Source organism: Xiphias gladius, chromosome 1 (genome assembly GCF_016859285.1).
Source record: "Xiphias gladius isolate SHS-SW01 ecotype Sanya breed wild chromosome 1, ASM1685928v1, whole genome shotgun sequence".
In the NCBI taxonomy this organism is placed as follows: Eukaryota; Metazoa; Chordata; class Actinopteri; order Istiophoriformes; family Xiphiidae; genus Xiphias; species Xiphias gladius.
In genome coordinates, this window is record NC_053400.1 from 17300875 (window position 1) to 17314904 (window position 14030).

Consider the following 14030-nt stretch of genomic DNA (forward strand, 5'->3'; position numbering starts at 1 on the left):
GTTTATCCTGCTGTGCTCCTGGATACTTTGTGTGTGTTAGTGTATTTGTGCATGCACAGTTTAGGTCCAGGCCCTGGTATTCATGTGTATGAGCATTTATAGCTGCTCTTGAGGTCGGGTCTCTGTTGTCTCTTAAATTACATGAACTGCCTTTGTTTTTCGGTTGCCTGTCCAGTTTAAGATCATCCTTTGTTTTTGTCACAACTTCAAAAGCTGCTTATGGATACTGTTTATGAGTGATATTTACAGTATATCACTTAAAGTGTTGATTTTGTCAGCCACAGAGTTCTGCTTCCTGCTGTCATTCAGTCAGTTATACTAGCTGTCTTTTTTAAGCTCACTTTAGGTTGAAACATGATAATGTGGATGTGGTAGTGGTTGTTGTGCCCATATTACATCCTGTTTTGCTAGGTTGGTTTCATCCACATTGCTGCTTCACTGGTATTTTAAGCACCCGCAGTTTTTTCATTTCTATCTGTCTTCAGCCAGAAGTTTCCCTCACGCTGAACTCTTCTTACATACCCTGCTCCCCTCCTTTTCATCCCCCTGTCAGCACATGTTCAGTCAGCTAGCTAGTCAGTCAACCATTCATGATGACACATACTCATCAAGCTGACTCTAACTCCCTCCTGTATCAGTGGCTGAGCTACTTTAAATCATTTCAGCACAGTGTCCTCTGGTTTGAAGTATGCCTTCATTTTCGAATACCTGTGCTGTGCTACCATGCGCGACTGTGATCAGAGATCATGATCTGAGTAATGAGGGGGTTTCCACTCATCTACGCCAAGACGGCATTGGTAAAAGGTGTTGCTTATCTGGAGGCTTGCTGGTCCACACAAATTGCAGCAAATGCATGTCACCTGCAGCTCTTCAACCAACCAGTTCACTATGGCCAGATCTTGTTTACTATTCTTCCTTGCAGTATTTACAACTGGTCTATTAATAAAAAAGCTCTAAAAAATGTCCATAGCTCACCATGTAGACCAGTTTTAGTTATATCAGTTGCTTGGTAATCTTAATAATAGATTGGGCTAAACTTCCTGTAGCTTCTTCACATTAAAAGCTTTCCAGTAGGCTGATGGTGAAAACGATTCAATGTGAAGCAGATTTAAATGTTTGTTTTGTAACATCAAATGCAGCTTGATAGTACAGCACAGAAAACATTATCAGAAAACAGTGAGGGTGCTATTTGTTAGAGGAAAGTAAGAACAGCAATATAGGAGTGGAACACAATACCAAACCAGAGAGACTATGTTACACCGGTGCTACAAAAGTATTCAAAGCTGCTCTTCAGAGCCCAACAAGACTTTCAGAAATGGTACTTTAGTTGCCTGCTTGGCCACACATGTTGAGCCAACCAGTTTATTGCAATTTGATTTTTATTGCTCATTTGAGGGCAGACACTGACCGGTTTGGCTCTGTTCCTAAGCAGGACAACAATATTGTGGTATGCCTAAGTGAAGTGAACCATGAGTACACAGTTAGTTGCAGGCAGTACAGTTCCAGTCCCCGCTGCATTGGACTTGGCCAAGCCAGGTTGGTGGCTGGATCAGATAGATGGGCCAGCAGTACTGCACTGCTAGTTTTAACGAGCTGATAGGCAAATCCCTTCCTGGTTGAAGATTAACCACTCACTAGAGCTGCCACTGCATTATCTCCCCACTGGCCGGGGCATTCTGGAGCCAAGAGGATTTACTTTATATGCGTGCATGCATGCACGTGTGTGTGTGTGTGTGTGTGGGTGTGTGTGTGAGTGAGAGAGAGAGAGAGACAGAGAGTAATCTGCATTCCAACCGGCAAAAGGGTGGAACTGTGTGTGTCAGTGTGTTTGTTTGATAATGGGAGTTAGTGATCGGCTTTACTCTCAGCAGGGTGTTAAAACTTTGTGTTTACTGTATGCCATTTAGCAGTCAATCTGCTGTGTGTGTGTGTGTGTGTGTGTGTGTGTGTGTGTGTGTGTGTGTGTGTGTGTGTGTGTGTGTGTGCGTGTGCGCGTGTGTGTGTGTGTGTGTGGGCGGGATCCTGTTTGTATGTGGTTTGTTGTAAACTACATTCCTTTTTTCCAGGGCTTTGTTTTGTTTTCCCTCAGGGTGTAAAGTCATTCAAAGGGTTAATTGCATTAGGAGGTTTGGTGTGTACCAGACTCCTTTGGGTTGTCAGCAAAAAAATGTTAAACTTTTGAGATCTAAAAGATCTCAAAATGTATTCATATCTCGAAATATTTCTAAATGTTACAAGTGGATGCAGACGTTGTTCTTTTCATAATCCACAGCAAAATTAATTTAAAATCTATTTTTCTTTTGTGTATCACTTGATTAAATGCCTGTGGCATATGCTGTTTTATCAACAGAGGACTCCCTCTGATTAACGTGGAGACAATGCCATCTGCTGGATGTTTGAAGAATGTAGGGCCAGAGCCTGCTTAAAATACTGAGCAAGTGTGTTGTGAGTGAGTGATGTTAAGAGGTGGAGGCAGGCTCACTTATCTGGAAATTCACAAGACATTACTCACCCTGGGTTGCTTAGATCACACTGTTTATCAGTACTTACTATAAAAAGAGAGCCTTGACTTGCATGGTTTTGTATTTTTCCAATTTAGAAAGAAAAAGTGGAAACGAGAGAGAGGCGAAAGCTCTCACTTGTATACAATGTACACCTACATAACCTTAGTACTATCATCAATTTCCACTTAATCCTGTTGCGCATGTTTTAATTTCCAGTCCCTTGAAGTAGTAATTGTTTAACCATAGTATTCTCAGTAAAATGGAAACATGCCACTCTCCATTCTCCTTCTATGGGAGCTTTCAGTTGTTAGTGTAAGGTCTTAATGATTTCTTGTAAAAGTGCACTTATTTTTTTGCTTATTTTATTGGACATGAGACATCGGAGAGCCGACAGAAAATGAGGGCAGAGAGATAAGGTATACTAGGCAACAAAGCCATATTTGAACAAGTGAAGTTGGTCAACCAGCAGGGCGCCTCATTACCTACGCTTCTACTTTCTGAGTGCAAGTAGAAGGGGACTGAACAAGCATAATTTTTGGGGAAGCTATGTTAGCACCTGCAGTCCCCTTAGCCACTACCCTGCCATGATATGGTCTGATACTACGGTTGCTTCATATAATCTTATTCAGACAGACAACATCAATGCAGGCAGCAAAGTGACTCTCTTCTCCAAAACCAGCAGGGTGATCTTCGTGGTGCTAGACAGGAAAGGGGTAGAGCAGAGACACAAAGACGTAGCAATGTGGCGGTCCTGTGTATTCTCAGGGGAGTCAGACTGTGGCCTGAGGACCAGAAGGAGCTTTGTTAGGAGGTGGCCTTTGGCACAATGCTGGCCACCAGGCAGCTTTACCCCAAAGATAATCTCTCTCCCTGTCATCGCTCTTGCTCACTCGCTCCCTTGCTGTTTTGAAAAAAAGTAGCGAGTGACGGAAGGAGGAAATGACTAAAGAAACGACTCATTCACACCCTTGCAATGACAGCAGGACAGACAGAGGGGAAGTCAAACCCACGCTTTTAAGCTTTTCCTGAGCCCTCTGCCCCCGACCAATATTACGCAGTAATCTCCTCCACCCTGATAACAGCTCCTCATAATTGTGGTGTGTGTGTTTGCGTGTAGCCTGTGTGTATGTGTGTGTACTGTAAAGGTTTAATTGCGCGTCCACATTTTTGGTAAGATTTCCTTGTTTGTGCGAGATGTAATGGTTGATTTAGAGAGAATGGATTTCTTTACTTTTACTTTTCCTCTTTACTTTTGTTTGGGGTGTACTTGTCTTTCTTTTGCTTTAATTTCTCTTGAGGAGCATTTTCAGTGGTTAAGGAACAAGTATGTTAATAAAGCAAACTGAATTTAACTGAGGGAGATATTCTGACACAAAAGGTTTTCTTTCTTATGCTGTAGGGCTTGACACAGGCCAGGACATGTCCTTTTCTTTCTCTTTCCTTCTTTTTCTTTTTCTGTCTTTCTTTCTCAAGAAGGGAAGGGCACCTCACATATTTAACCTAACCCCCCATTTGTCTATATACATGTACACATACATGCACACTGCTTGTCGCTCCCCAGCTATGGGGTCAGATGTGGTGACTGGCTGAGCACTCTCCCCTCCTCCTCCTCCTCCTCCTCCTCCTCCTCAGCTCCTCTCCTCTTCTTCTCTCCTCTCCCCTCCCCCTCCTCCAGCTCGCCTTGGCAGGGCATGCATGCCTGTGTCTGTTATCTACAAATGGCTGAGGAATTATAGGTTGAGAGGGGAGGAGGAGGAGGAGTGAGGGAGAGTGTGAGGAGAGAGGGAGGGGGGAGTGAGGTCATGTGACATCGCAGCAGCTGCTAGGCTAAGAATTTCTGTTTTCTCACTTAGAGAGAGACCTAGAGCACGGAGGGGAGAGATAGGCAGCGTGTGTGGTGTGTTGCTTTGTTAGATAAGCTTTAAACGGTCTTTGTGAGCGGCACCGCGAGAGACAGGAAGACAGGCGGGCGGGCAGGCAGGGAAGGAGAGGGGGTGGACGGGCGAGAGGCGATAGATAGACGGAGAGCGAGAGAGAGGGGAGCAGGAAGATGGTGTGTGCCCTGTCGGTGGCTGCCGGTGTGTGCTGGGCTGGGCTCAACGTGAAGATGCAGCCATGGGGGATCCAGGCAGCTCCACTCCTTTGTGCAGTAAGGAGCTTTGGCCACGCTTTTAATCTATGAGGGGGGGGTCATGAACCACCGCCAGACATCCGGATGTGTGCCTCTGTGTGTATTTGTCAAGCTATGTGCTTGTCTGTTTCTTCTTTCACTATGTTGCTCGCATGTGTGCGTGTTAGTGGTGTTGTTTTTGTGTGTGCGGTTGATACAGACTTTAAACACACTGTGCTCTGTCTTTATAGTATGTTGATTTATGCAAAAAGTTTCTTGTGTATTTCTTTTACACAAGTAAAATAAACAAGTGTTTTTTTTCTTCTGACTTTCTCTGAAGAGAGAGGGAGGACCAGTACTCTAATGTCTTGACAAAGTCACGTTACTGGACTGGGCAGTTAGTGTGTGTTTTTTTTGCTTGTTTGCCAGTCTCTCAATGGCGCCGTGTGTGTTGTTCAGACAGTAGTCATTGTTGATTCCATTATTAATTGTGTGCTGGGTTCATTCGGAGTGCACTGGGTAAATGGGAGGTTACAGGCAGGACAACTCAAGAGGTGTTGGGAATGTTATTCACTCTCTCATGCCTGACCTGCTGCTGTGCGTGTCCATTCAAAACCACACACACAGACAGACAGACGCACACGTGCACACACACACACACACGCACACGCACACTCACACGTTGCGCTGTGCCTCTACTCTGTGCTTAGGAGGGAACATGACCTTTTTATATCCCTCTCAGTCTCTTGGGTAAACCCCAATATAATTCGTACTATCTAATTATGCTGTCGATATACTGTTAGTAAGCAGTTTTCATTTCAGTCAGTATGTCTTTGTCTTAGAAGTTGTTGTTTGAGCTGGCAGTTTACTTTTAATGCTGATTTAAGGAGGAGTCAGAGCAAACCCCATCATGTCTATGTTTTGGTGTAGTTGTTAACACCTCTGTCAAACAGAAAACTACACTAGTTTGAACTTACAATGTCCACTGAGACACCCTCTGTGTGTGTGTGTGTGTGTGTGTGTGTGTGTGTGTGTGTGTGTGTGTGTGTGTGTGTGTGTGTGTGTGTGTGTGTGTGTGTGTGTGTGTGTGTGTGTGTGTGTGTGTGACTGTGCGTGCGTGCGCGTGTGAGTGAGTAAATGTGTTTTGCCGGGGCACATAGGGCTATCACGCACCATTCTGGCATTTAGGGATTCCACTGACCGAAGGGCTGTCAGCACGGTGTCACCTTTCAACACACACACACATGCACGCGCACAAAAACACTCTCACACTCACACAGGAAAGAGAGGGTTAGCCATCTCAAACCTCCTCACCATTTCTGCCCCTCCAACCACCACAGCGCTCTTACAAATCTGAAGCTAGAAAGAGACGCACCACAAAGAAATCATCCTTTTTTTTTGTTGGTGTTGGATGAAGACTTTGTCTCTGTACAATGGAGCAGTAGCTTTTTATTTCTGGCTGTTGAGCTGAAAGTTTGTGCAATCTTTTTTATTCTCTTTTACAGGAAGTGACTCAAGAAATCCCAAAATACATTCACGTCTAAATGTCCAAATTCAGAAATATCCAGCTGGCACGTGTTGCTAATTTTTACATTGTAACAGAGAGGGCACTGGATGCACAAATGGCGATAACATATACCATAGGATACTCTCAGTAAGAAATAAAGTCACCCTGGTAGTGTTGGAGCATGCTCAGTAGAGGTGTTGTGAAAACTGTGACCGTGGACCTCTGGCAGACACATAGCCAGACTGGAGCTCTTTGAGCAAGGGAAGGGTGACCTGCCCCCCTTATCTCTCACCTCTGACCCTAAGCCATTCAACCAAAGCCCTCTGCCCCTCACACCACCAATCCCCAACCGCCCCAGCTGTCACAAACAGATACCCAGCACCACACTCTGTCCTGACCATCTCTGGACCAAGGAAACAGCTATGCACCTTACTCTGTTTGCATGTATTTGTCTGCAATTTTTTTTTTCCATGTCTCCTGTAGAATAAATGGGTTTCTGTATAGGGCTGAGGGCAGCATTTGATATTAAAACTTCCCCATTCTTTTCTGCTTTTTCCATTCTGTAGGCATGAGCCATGAGCCAAAGTCACCATCATTAGGAATGATCTCCACGGCGACCCGTACCACGGCGACGGTCAGCCCCCTCACCCCGTCACCTCTCAACGGTTCTATTGTAGCCAATGGAAGCCCGGCTACCCAGTCTGCTCACTCTGGATTCGCTGCAGCCCTCCGTAAACTGGCAAAACAGGCTGAAGAACCTCGAGGTAAAGCCGCACAGTGTGTAGGGATGTGACAAAAATGTTTACACATAGTGTGTGCATTCATGTATGTTCCATTGCCGATATGTGTAGCTGAGTGCAGAACTACTAATAGCAATGGAGTGATATCCACATAGGAGTGAATTAGTTGGTGTCCCTGGAGATGGGGGACGAAGAGGAGCCACTCTAGCTGACCCAATTAATGTGCTGTGTGTGATGCATGTACGCTTGGGTATGCTTGTCAATGTGTGTGTGTGTGTGTGTGTGTGTGTGTGTGTGTGTGTGTGTGTGTGTGTGTGTGTGTGTGTGTGTGTGTGTGTGTGTGTGTGTGTGTGTGTGTGTGTGTGTGTTGGCTCACCAATTCCCCGTCATATATATTCTTCCTTGTCAGTGTCTGCGTACGTACATGCACATGAAACATACAATAGAATTTCTCTCCCTTAAAACACTATCCTGAGGTTGTATGTATCCCTTCAAGGCTGAAACATGCTTGTTGAAAGATCTATCTAAATGTTTTGTGTAGTTGTTCAGGGAGAGGCTTGTGTGTTTCTGCTTTCTTCTATGTTTCCTGTATGTCTGGTAAATTCAAAGCTGGCCACTATTACACATGTACATGCAAGTATTTTCTGAACCCATAAACCCAGTTTCTCTTAATTACACATACGTAAGGATACAAACACGCGTACAAAGCAGAATCATCACAGGAGAGCCTCCGTATGAACATTCTCACTAAGGAGTCCATTGAGGGTGTGTACATTTGTGTGCGTGTGTGTATGTGTATGTGTGGGGGGGCTCTATGCTTTGGCTCCAGAGAGGCCCAGCTAACCCAGCTGTCCACCCTTGCCCTGGTTCTTAAATCAGATGGTCCTCTAGCTTTCCCTGGACACCTAGTTCCCAAGCCCACTGCACCCTGGGACCCAGAACCAAGCAAATGATTTATTACCAAGAGAAAAAGGGTATTCAGCCCCTCCTCACCTCCCTCTCAGTCCTTCTCCCCTTCATCTTTTTTCATTCCCTCAACTCTGTGCATATTGTTAATTTCATTAATGGAAACTATGACTAAATATGTTTGTCAATGACCTTTTTTTATCCTTGACTAAGATGAGACGATGACGAGATTGCACCAATGTCATTAAACACTAATTTTGACAACATGATCAACATGCAATATCATTGACGAAAAAAGATGAGACTAAAATATAGTTTAAAAAATAAAAACTACCGAAATCTCGACAATATTAAATAGAGTGGTTTTCAGTGACATAATATAAATGTCATTCTTTGAATGGCTTTACTGCATAATTCTCCTTCTGCGCGCATCTTTATGGTGGCACACCCATGAACGCACTGCCAACTGTGCTAGACTGGACCTAGCTATGACCAGATCACACACAGTGAAGGGAAAAGAACATGATGGCAACAAAACGGGTTGACATTTGAGCCCACTTCAAATATAATATCTCTGAGAGAAAAAGTGAGTGTGTAGTAACGTATTGTCAGGATACAAGCCCTGTAGCTAATCACTGGGAAGAAAACCACAAACCTGAAGAGACACTTTAAGGCGCAGAAATTGAGGTAACCTAACGTTAAGATGTTGAATAACATTACTTTACTTTTAAAGCAATACTAAGCCAACTCCTAATGGCAGTGGTGTGACAACATCTATTAGAATCTCACAACAACGGGACATGTCTACATTTCTGGCAGATGGGGATTTAGTCTCACTGAAAGTCAGCTGCGTTGGCTAACCTTTGCTACAGACAAGTTTGTTTGTTTGGATGCAATAAACTTGCTATCCATGTTAAAGCACACACAACATAATTGCCATACATATTTCAGGTCTTGTCGAATTTGAATGCGCATTTGATAGCTAACTGTAGTCTATCTGTGACCTCTGCTGGTTATTAAATGCACAGCATATAATGTAGAAGATTGTTTTAGGCTTGAATAAAGTCTTCTGGGCAAGAGTTAGCATTCTAGTGCTTAGCTTGCTTTGTGTGCAAAGAGGTTCCAAATATTTTCTTTACAATTTTATTTAAATGGTAGTGTACAGCCTGTTATAAACACTGACTGTATGACACAATCTAGCACAACCCTACCACTAAGCGGTACAAAGTTACAGAATAAAATCAACACCTTTCTGGCACAGTCCTGGCAAAACTGAACATTATAAAAGTAGGATTTATTGCAGGGCTGTTTTTTTTTTTTTTTGAAGGGTTTTCTTTTTTCTTGTTACTTTCTGATCGACTCATATTGCAAGAAGTTTTACTAAATTACTCATTCTTGGTCTTGACTAATATGTCCAGAGTTTTAGTCAACTAAACATTGACTAAAAATAAAAAGGGTGAGGTTGACTGAATATGACTAAAACTAACATGGATTTTTTAAAATCTCGGGACTAAGACTAAGACTAAATCTAAAAATAGCTGACAAAATTAAAACTACCTGCATGCCAGCCCTGTTACTTCCTCTCTCTGTCTCTGTCCAAAAGAAAAATCCACTGCCAGCATCCACTCCTTTCTTTTCATTTTGACGTAGATTCACCTTTTCTGACTGGAATTTTCCTTCCTTTTTCTGTTGCTTATCCTCCTTTTTGTCAGTTGCAGCTGGAGAACACAAGAATTGTGCTCTATTAGTCATGTTTTTTTTTTATTTTTCTCTGTGTTGGAAGGTGAGAATAAGTATGCTCTGTTCTATTTGTAATTCATGATCTACTGAGGCAGAGAGCTCCTGCCTGTGTCTTTGTCATACAGACACCAGATTGTGTCTGATAAAGCTCTGCCACCTTTATATTAAAAGCACAAAAAGCCCCTCTGATATTTTTGAGGCCTGCTGACTGTGTGGCCAGACTGGTGTAGGCAGTGATATGTGAGTGAGTCAGCCATCAGGCATAAGGGGCAACTCTGCCCGTGTTAGGAGTGCCGGCTCCGGGGTGGGCAGAGAGGCATGAGGCCCCTGGAGCTCCAGTCACCTCTCTGTCTGCAGAGCCTGTATTTATAGGCAACACACACACCCAAACACCCCCACACATGCAAACAGTTGTCTTTGCAACTGTGTAAGCCTCGTGATTTCTTAGCATGCTGCAGCCTGCTGTCCTTTCATTAGCTACTTTGACTCAACCTCTCTTTCTCTCTCCCTGTCTCTCTCACCCTCTGGTTGATGCTTTGAGGTAAGTAGTGAAGTATATGTGAGTTGCCATGACTCAGTCTCCTAAGGCCCAGAGGAATTAGTTAGGTTTGAGCACTAGTGTCACTGCCACTGGCAGCTGATCTGATTTAAGACCCTGAGCACGGCTGCTGTTTATATACACACCCATACGCACACAGACACATACATCGTCACTTGTCTGTGGCGAGTATAATGAATAGCTCTGTGTACTGAGTGCTGCGCCGAAGAGGGGAGGTGATGGATAATGAGTATCAGAGCGGTGTAAAAGACACACTCTTATCCCATGTACATTCACATGAGCACACACGATAGGATTCGCATGTGCGAGCAAACACACACAGCACACACAGATACAGATAACGCACTGCCTCAAAAAGGCAGGCCTGCTGATATCTGATTAATTAGGCAGATCTGGGTTTAATCCTCTCAGTTGTTTCTTCTCACACACTCTTGGACACATGCACACCACCAAAATTTCATGACTGCGTTCATACCAACTGTGGTACACTGCTTGGAGAGAGAATGAATAGAGGGAGAATAAAGGTGTACAAGATAGATGGAAGGAATTGGCTGGGAAAAAGAGGAATCTGAAGTAATTACTAGATTTGTGAAAACCTGGGGTGTTTGTCAGACTGTGTGTATCTGTATTTATGTATGTTTGTGTGCGTGTGTATGTGTGTGGCCGGAGGCTCCCCTTGTTTATGGGAGCCCAGAGCATGCTGGGACAGCGGGGCAGTGTGTCTCTGACCTCTCCATCTGGAGCTTGCCTGGAGCTCACACAGCCATGCTGTGGGTGTGTGTGTGTGTGTGTGTGTGTGTGTGTGTGTGTGTGTGTGTGTGTGTGTGTGTGTGTGTGTGTGTGTGTGTGTTTCTTGAAGGCAAAACCCTTCAGGCTGTGACTGTCCCTGAAACACTCACAAACAAGCTCATTTGCTTTCCCCTTCTCTCTCTCTCTCTCCATGCACAACAACCTTACACCCCTCATGACTCTTCAGTAGGGAAGCAGCATTTAAGCATAATATACAGTTTGTACAGTCAGCAGAAGGCACAGAGATTTGCTCCTCTTATTTCCATCCGCCATCTTCTACCGTCTTCCTTCCCCTCGCTGGCACAGCAACACACACTGTGTGCTTCTCCCCTCCCCCCACTCAGTGATGCAGATTACAGGCTTTGTGTTGTGTTGTCAGTGCATGGCCAAGACTGTAGTAGCGTGTGTGTGTGTGTGTGTGTGTGTGTGTGTGTGTGTGTGTGTGTGTGTGTGTGTGTGTGTGTGTGTGTGTGTGTGTGTGTGTTAGAGTGCACGTGTTGAGGCTTGTGCTTCGTGCTGGTGGGGTGGCATATGGATGCAGGGTTGGCCGGGCACTGCTATGCACACCAGGTGTGAAATGGACTGTTTAATTAAGTGCTGATGTTGTTGTAATGCATGCTGGGAGGGAGGAGGGCTAGGGTGGGGTGGGTATGTTGGCGGGGTGGAGGAGAGCACCTTCTGCCTGGCAGAGCTTGTGCTGGCTATTTTGCCAGAGGTGGTGGAGGTGGTATCAGCGGATTGGTAAGGGCAATTTGGCAACAATAAAATATTTTTGTGGAGTGATGTCTTCCTGTCAAGGCTTAGTGATCCACTGGGATTCACTGCTACAGCTCCTGGACTGCCATTGAATGGAAGAGCTGTGGTGACTTTTTTTGGCTTTTTGATTGGGTTGGTGGCTGAAGTAAAGGTGCCATCTACACAGGAACAATAGGCCATAGCCTCTGTCCACGGCTTGGGTCGTTTTTTTTTTGTTTTTTTATGTTGCCACTGATTGTATCTTTGTGTGTGTGTGTGTGTGAGTAAGAGTGTGTGTGAGTAAGAGTGTGTGTGAGTAAGAGTGTGAACGCATGTGTGGCTTAGCTTGAGCGGTCAAGTGTGGAGGCAGTCTGGGAGTGTGGGACTGATAATAGAGGAGGTGATAGAGAAAGGAGCTTCACATTAATCACACACAGCTTGGGACTGAGAAAGCACTCTTTCTTTCTGTCTTTTGCTTTCCTTCTGTCTCTGCCTCTTCTGTTCTCCTCTCTCTTTCTCTCTTTGCCCCCCCCCCCCCCTTACTAACCAAGCAAGTGACAATCATCACAACTAATGAAGTGCAGGTTGAGAGCTGATGAGCCTATTTTAGACTCTGGGGACCAAGGCTTGTGCTTCACTTCTTCTCCTCCCTCCTCTAGCTCCCTACAGGGCCTGCATGTGTGGCCATCTTCTCTCTGTATAGATGGAAGGGTAGGAGCATATGGCAGAAATGACACCAGCTTGGTGCCAGTCACATATATGAGTTTTCTCCTATCGGATGGCATGATGATGTGAGGGAGGGGGGAAGAGAGGGATTGGAATGGAAATTGGAGCAAGGGGGTTGAAAATGGACAGGAGGAAATCTTGGAGGAGGGATGGCGGCTTGATAAAGGAAAGAGGCTTATGCACGCACATGACTGTCTGTGGTTTAAACAGGAAGATAAGGGGAAATATACATAGATGCATAAATGCAAACACGTAACCACTCTCTCACACTTTTACATCTCCCTGAGCCCTTACCAGCTTTAAGTATTGTCAATGTGGTTATAAAATTTGTTTGTTGAGTCTGACCTATGCCTGGTTGGCAGGTAGTGTGTTTGAAAAACAGAAAGAAAAGGAATTCGGGTGTATGAAGAAGTGGTGGGTGGGTGGTAGTTGTGTGGAGGGTTGTGAGAGAGGAGGGGGAGGGAACGATAGAGGAATAATAGCTGTTTTTGTTTAGTTTTTTTTGTCTGTGGTATACATGTAGAGGAAGGACACTTAGAAGTCTACACAGATTCTGCAAGCTGAAAGAAGAGAATGAAGCTGTTGGTAGACGACCCTTGTCTCTTTTCTTTCCCTCTTCCCCTCACCTGCTTCTCTTCCCGCTCTCTTAATTATTTAGTCTGCCCTGCGTCTTCTCCAGTCTGCTCTGCCTCTACATGGAAAATGAGGAAGAAGAGGAGGAGATGGGAAGAAAGGGGGGTGAACGAAATAGATGGAGTAGAGGTCTGTTGCTTAGCAGTTCAGGATCACTGTGATTACTGCCCCTCCTCTCCTCTCTGCCTCTTCCCTTCCTTCAGCCTTATTTGTTCCACCATCCTTGTGTATGCATGTTGTGAGTGCGTTTGTGTCTGTGTGTGGTGAGTGAATAGGCTGTGACACTAGAGCTGTATTAAGTATAGCTCCATTCCCCAGGCTGAGGGGGCTTCTATTGATTGGCCTAGTCTTGCAGGGGAGAGTAATGGCTCTCTGAGGTGAGGTGGGAGGATTAGGCCACTAATTGCCATTGTGCAGACAAGATATGCCCCCCCCATCCCCGCCACCCACTCACCCATGTGCAACCCTTACCTCTCCCCTTTCCTCTCTGCTCCATCTCTCGCCTCACCTCTGCCGCACCTCTTTTGCACCTTCACTTGCTGTTTATTTCCCAGTCACTCACCATGTCCTGTCCTTTTTCATTTTCATGTTTCACCTCACATGTATCATTACCATCTTTTCTTCACACATCTTTTTCCTCTTGCCCCCCCCCACCACCACCACCACTCACACATACATTTTCAGATTTTCACTACACCATCACCTCACTGCCATTATTGATCTTTTCCATTATTTAGTAGTATTAGTTAGAATGAGGTGTTTAAAATCAGTCAATATCCTGACCGCAACTACAATACGCTGAGGTCGTCTGTTATGTTATGTTGCCATGGAAACCTAAGCAGCGAAGAAATGGCAGTTGGATGGAGATTTGTGGTTTTTGTTCTGATGGTGATAATTGGAGAGGAAGTATTCCTGAAACTGGCCTGAGGTTTCAGCTACCTTATTTTTTTCATGGCTACATGTAAGCACGTTGATGCACAAAAGCACACTACATGCACACACATAAGCACACATCTCCTGCTGTCCTTGCTACAGCACCGAAGTGCGTGTCCCATTGAGAGGTTTGTGACCCAGTTTGACT

At 44.8% G+C, this 14030-nt stretch overlaps 1 protein-coding gene across 2 annotated transcripts in view; it reads left to right on the forward strand.

Annotated features, from left to right (window-relative positions):
• gse1 (Gse1 coiled-coil protein) overlaps positions 1 to 14030 on the forward strand; it is a 173678-nt gene that overhangs the window by 138943 nt on the left and 20705 nt on the right. For both annotated transcript variants that reach the window (XM_040123897.1, XM_040123907.1), the window contains exon 3: positions 6688 to 6885. In XM_040123897.1, coding sequence (XP_039979831.1) covers positions 6688 to 6885 — 198 coding nt within the window. The remainder of the gene's footprint in view (positions 1 to 6687; positions 6886 to 14030) is intronic.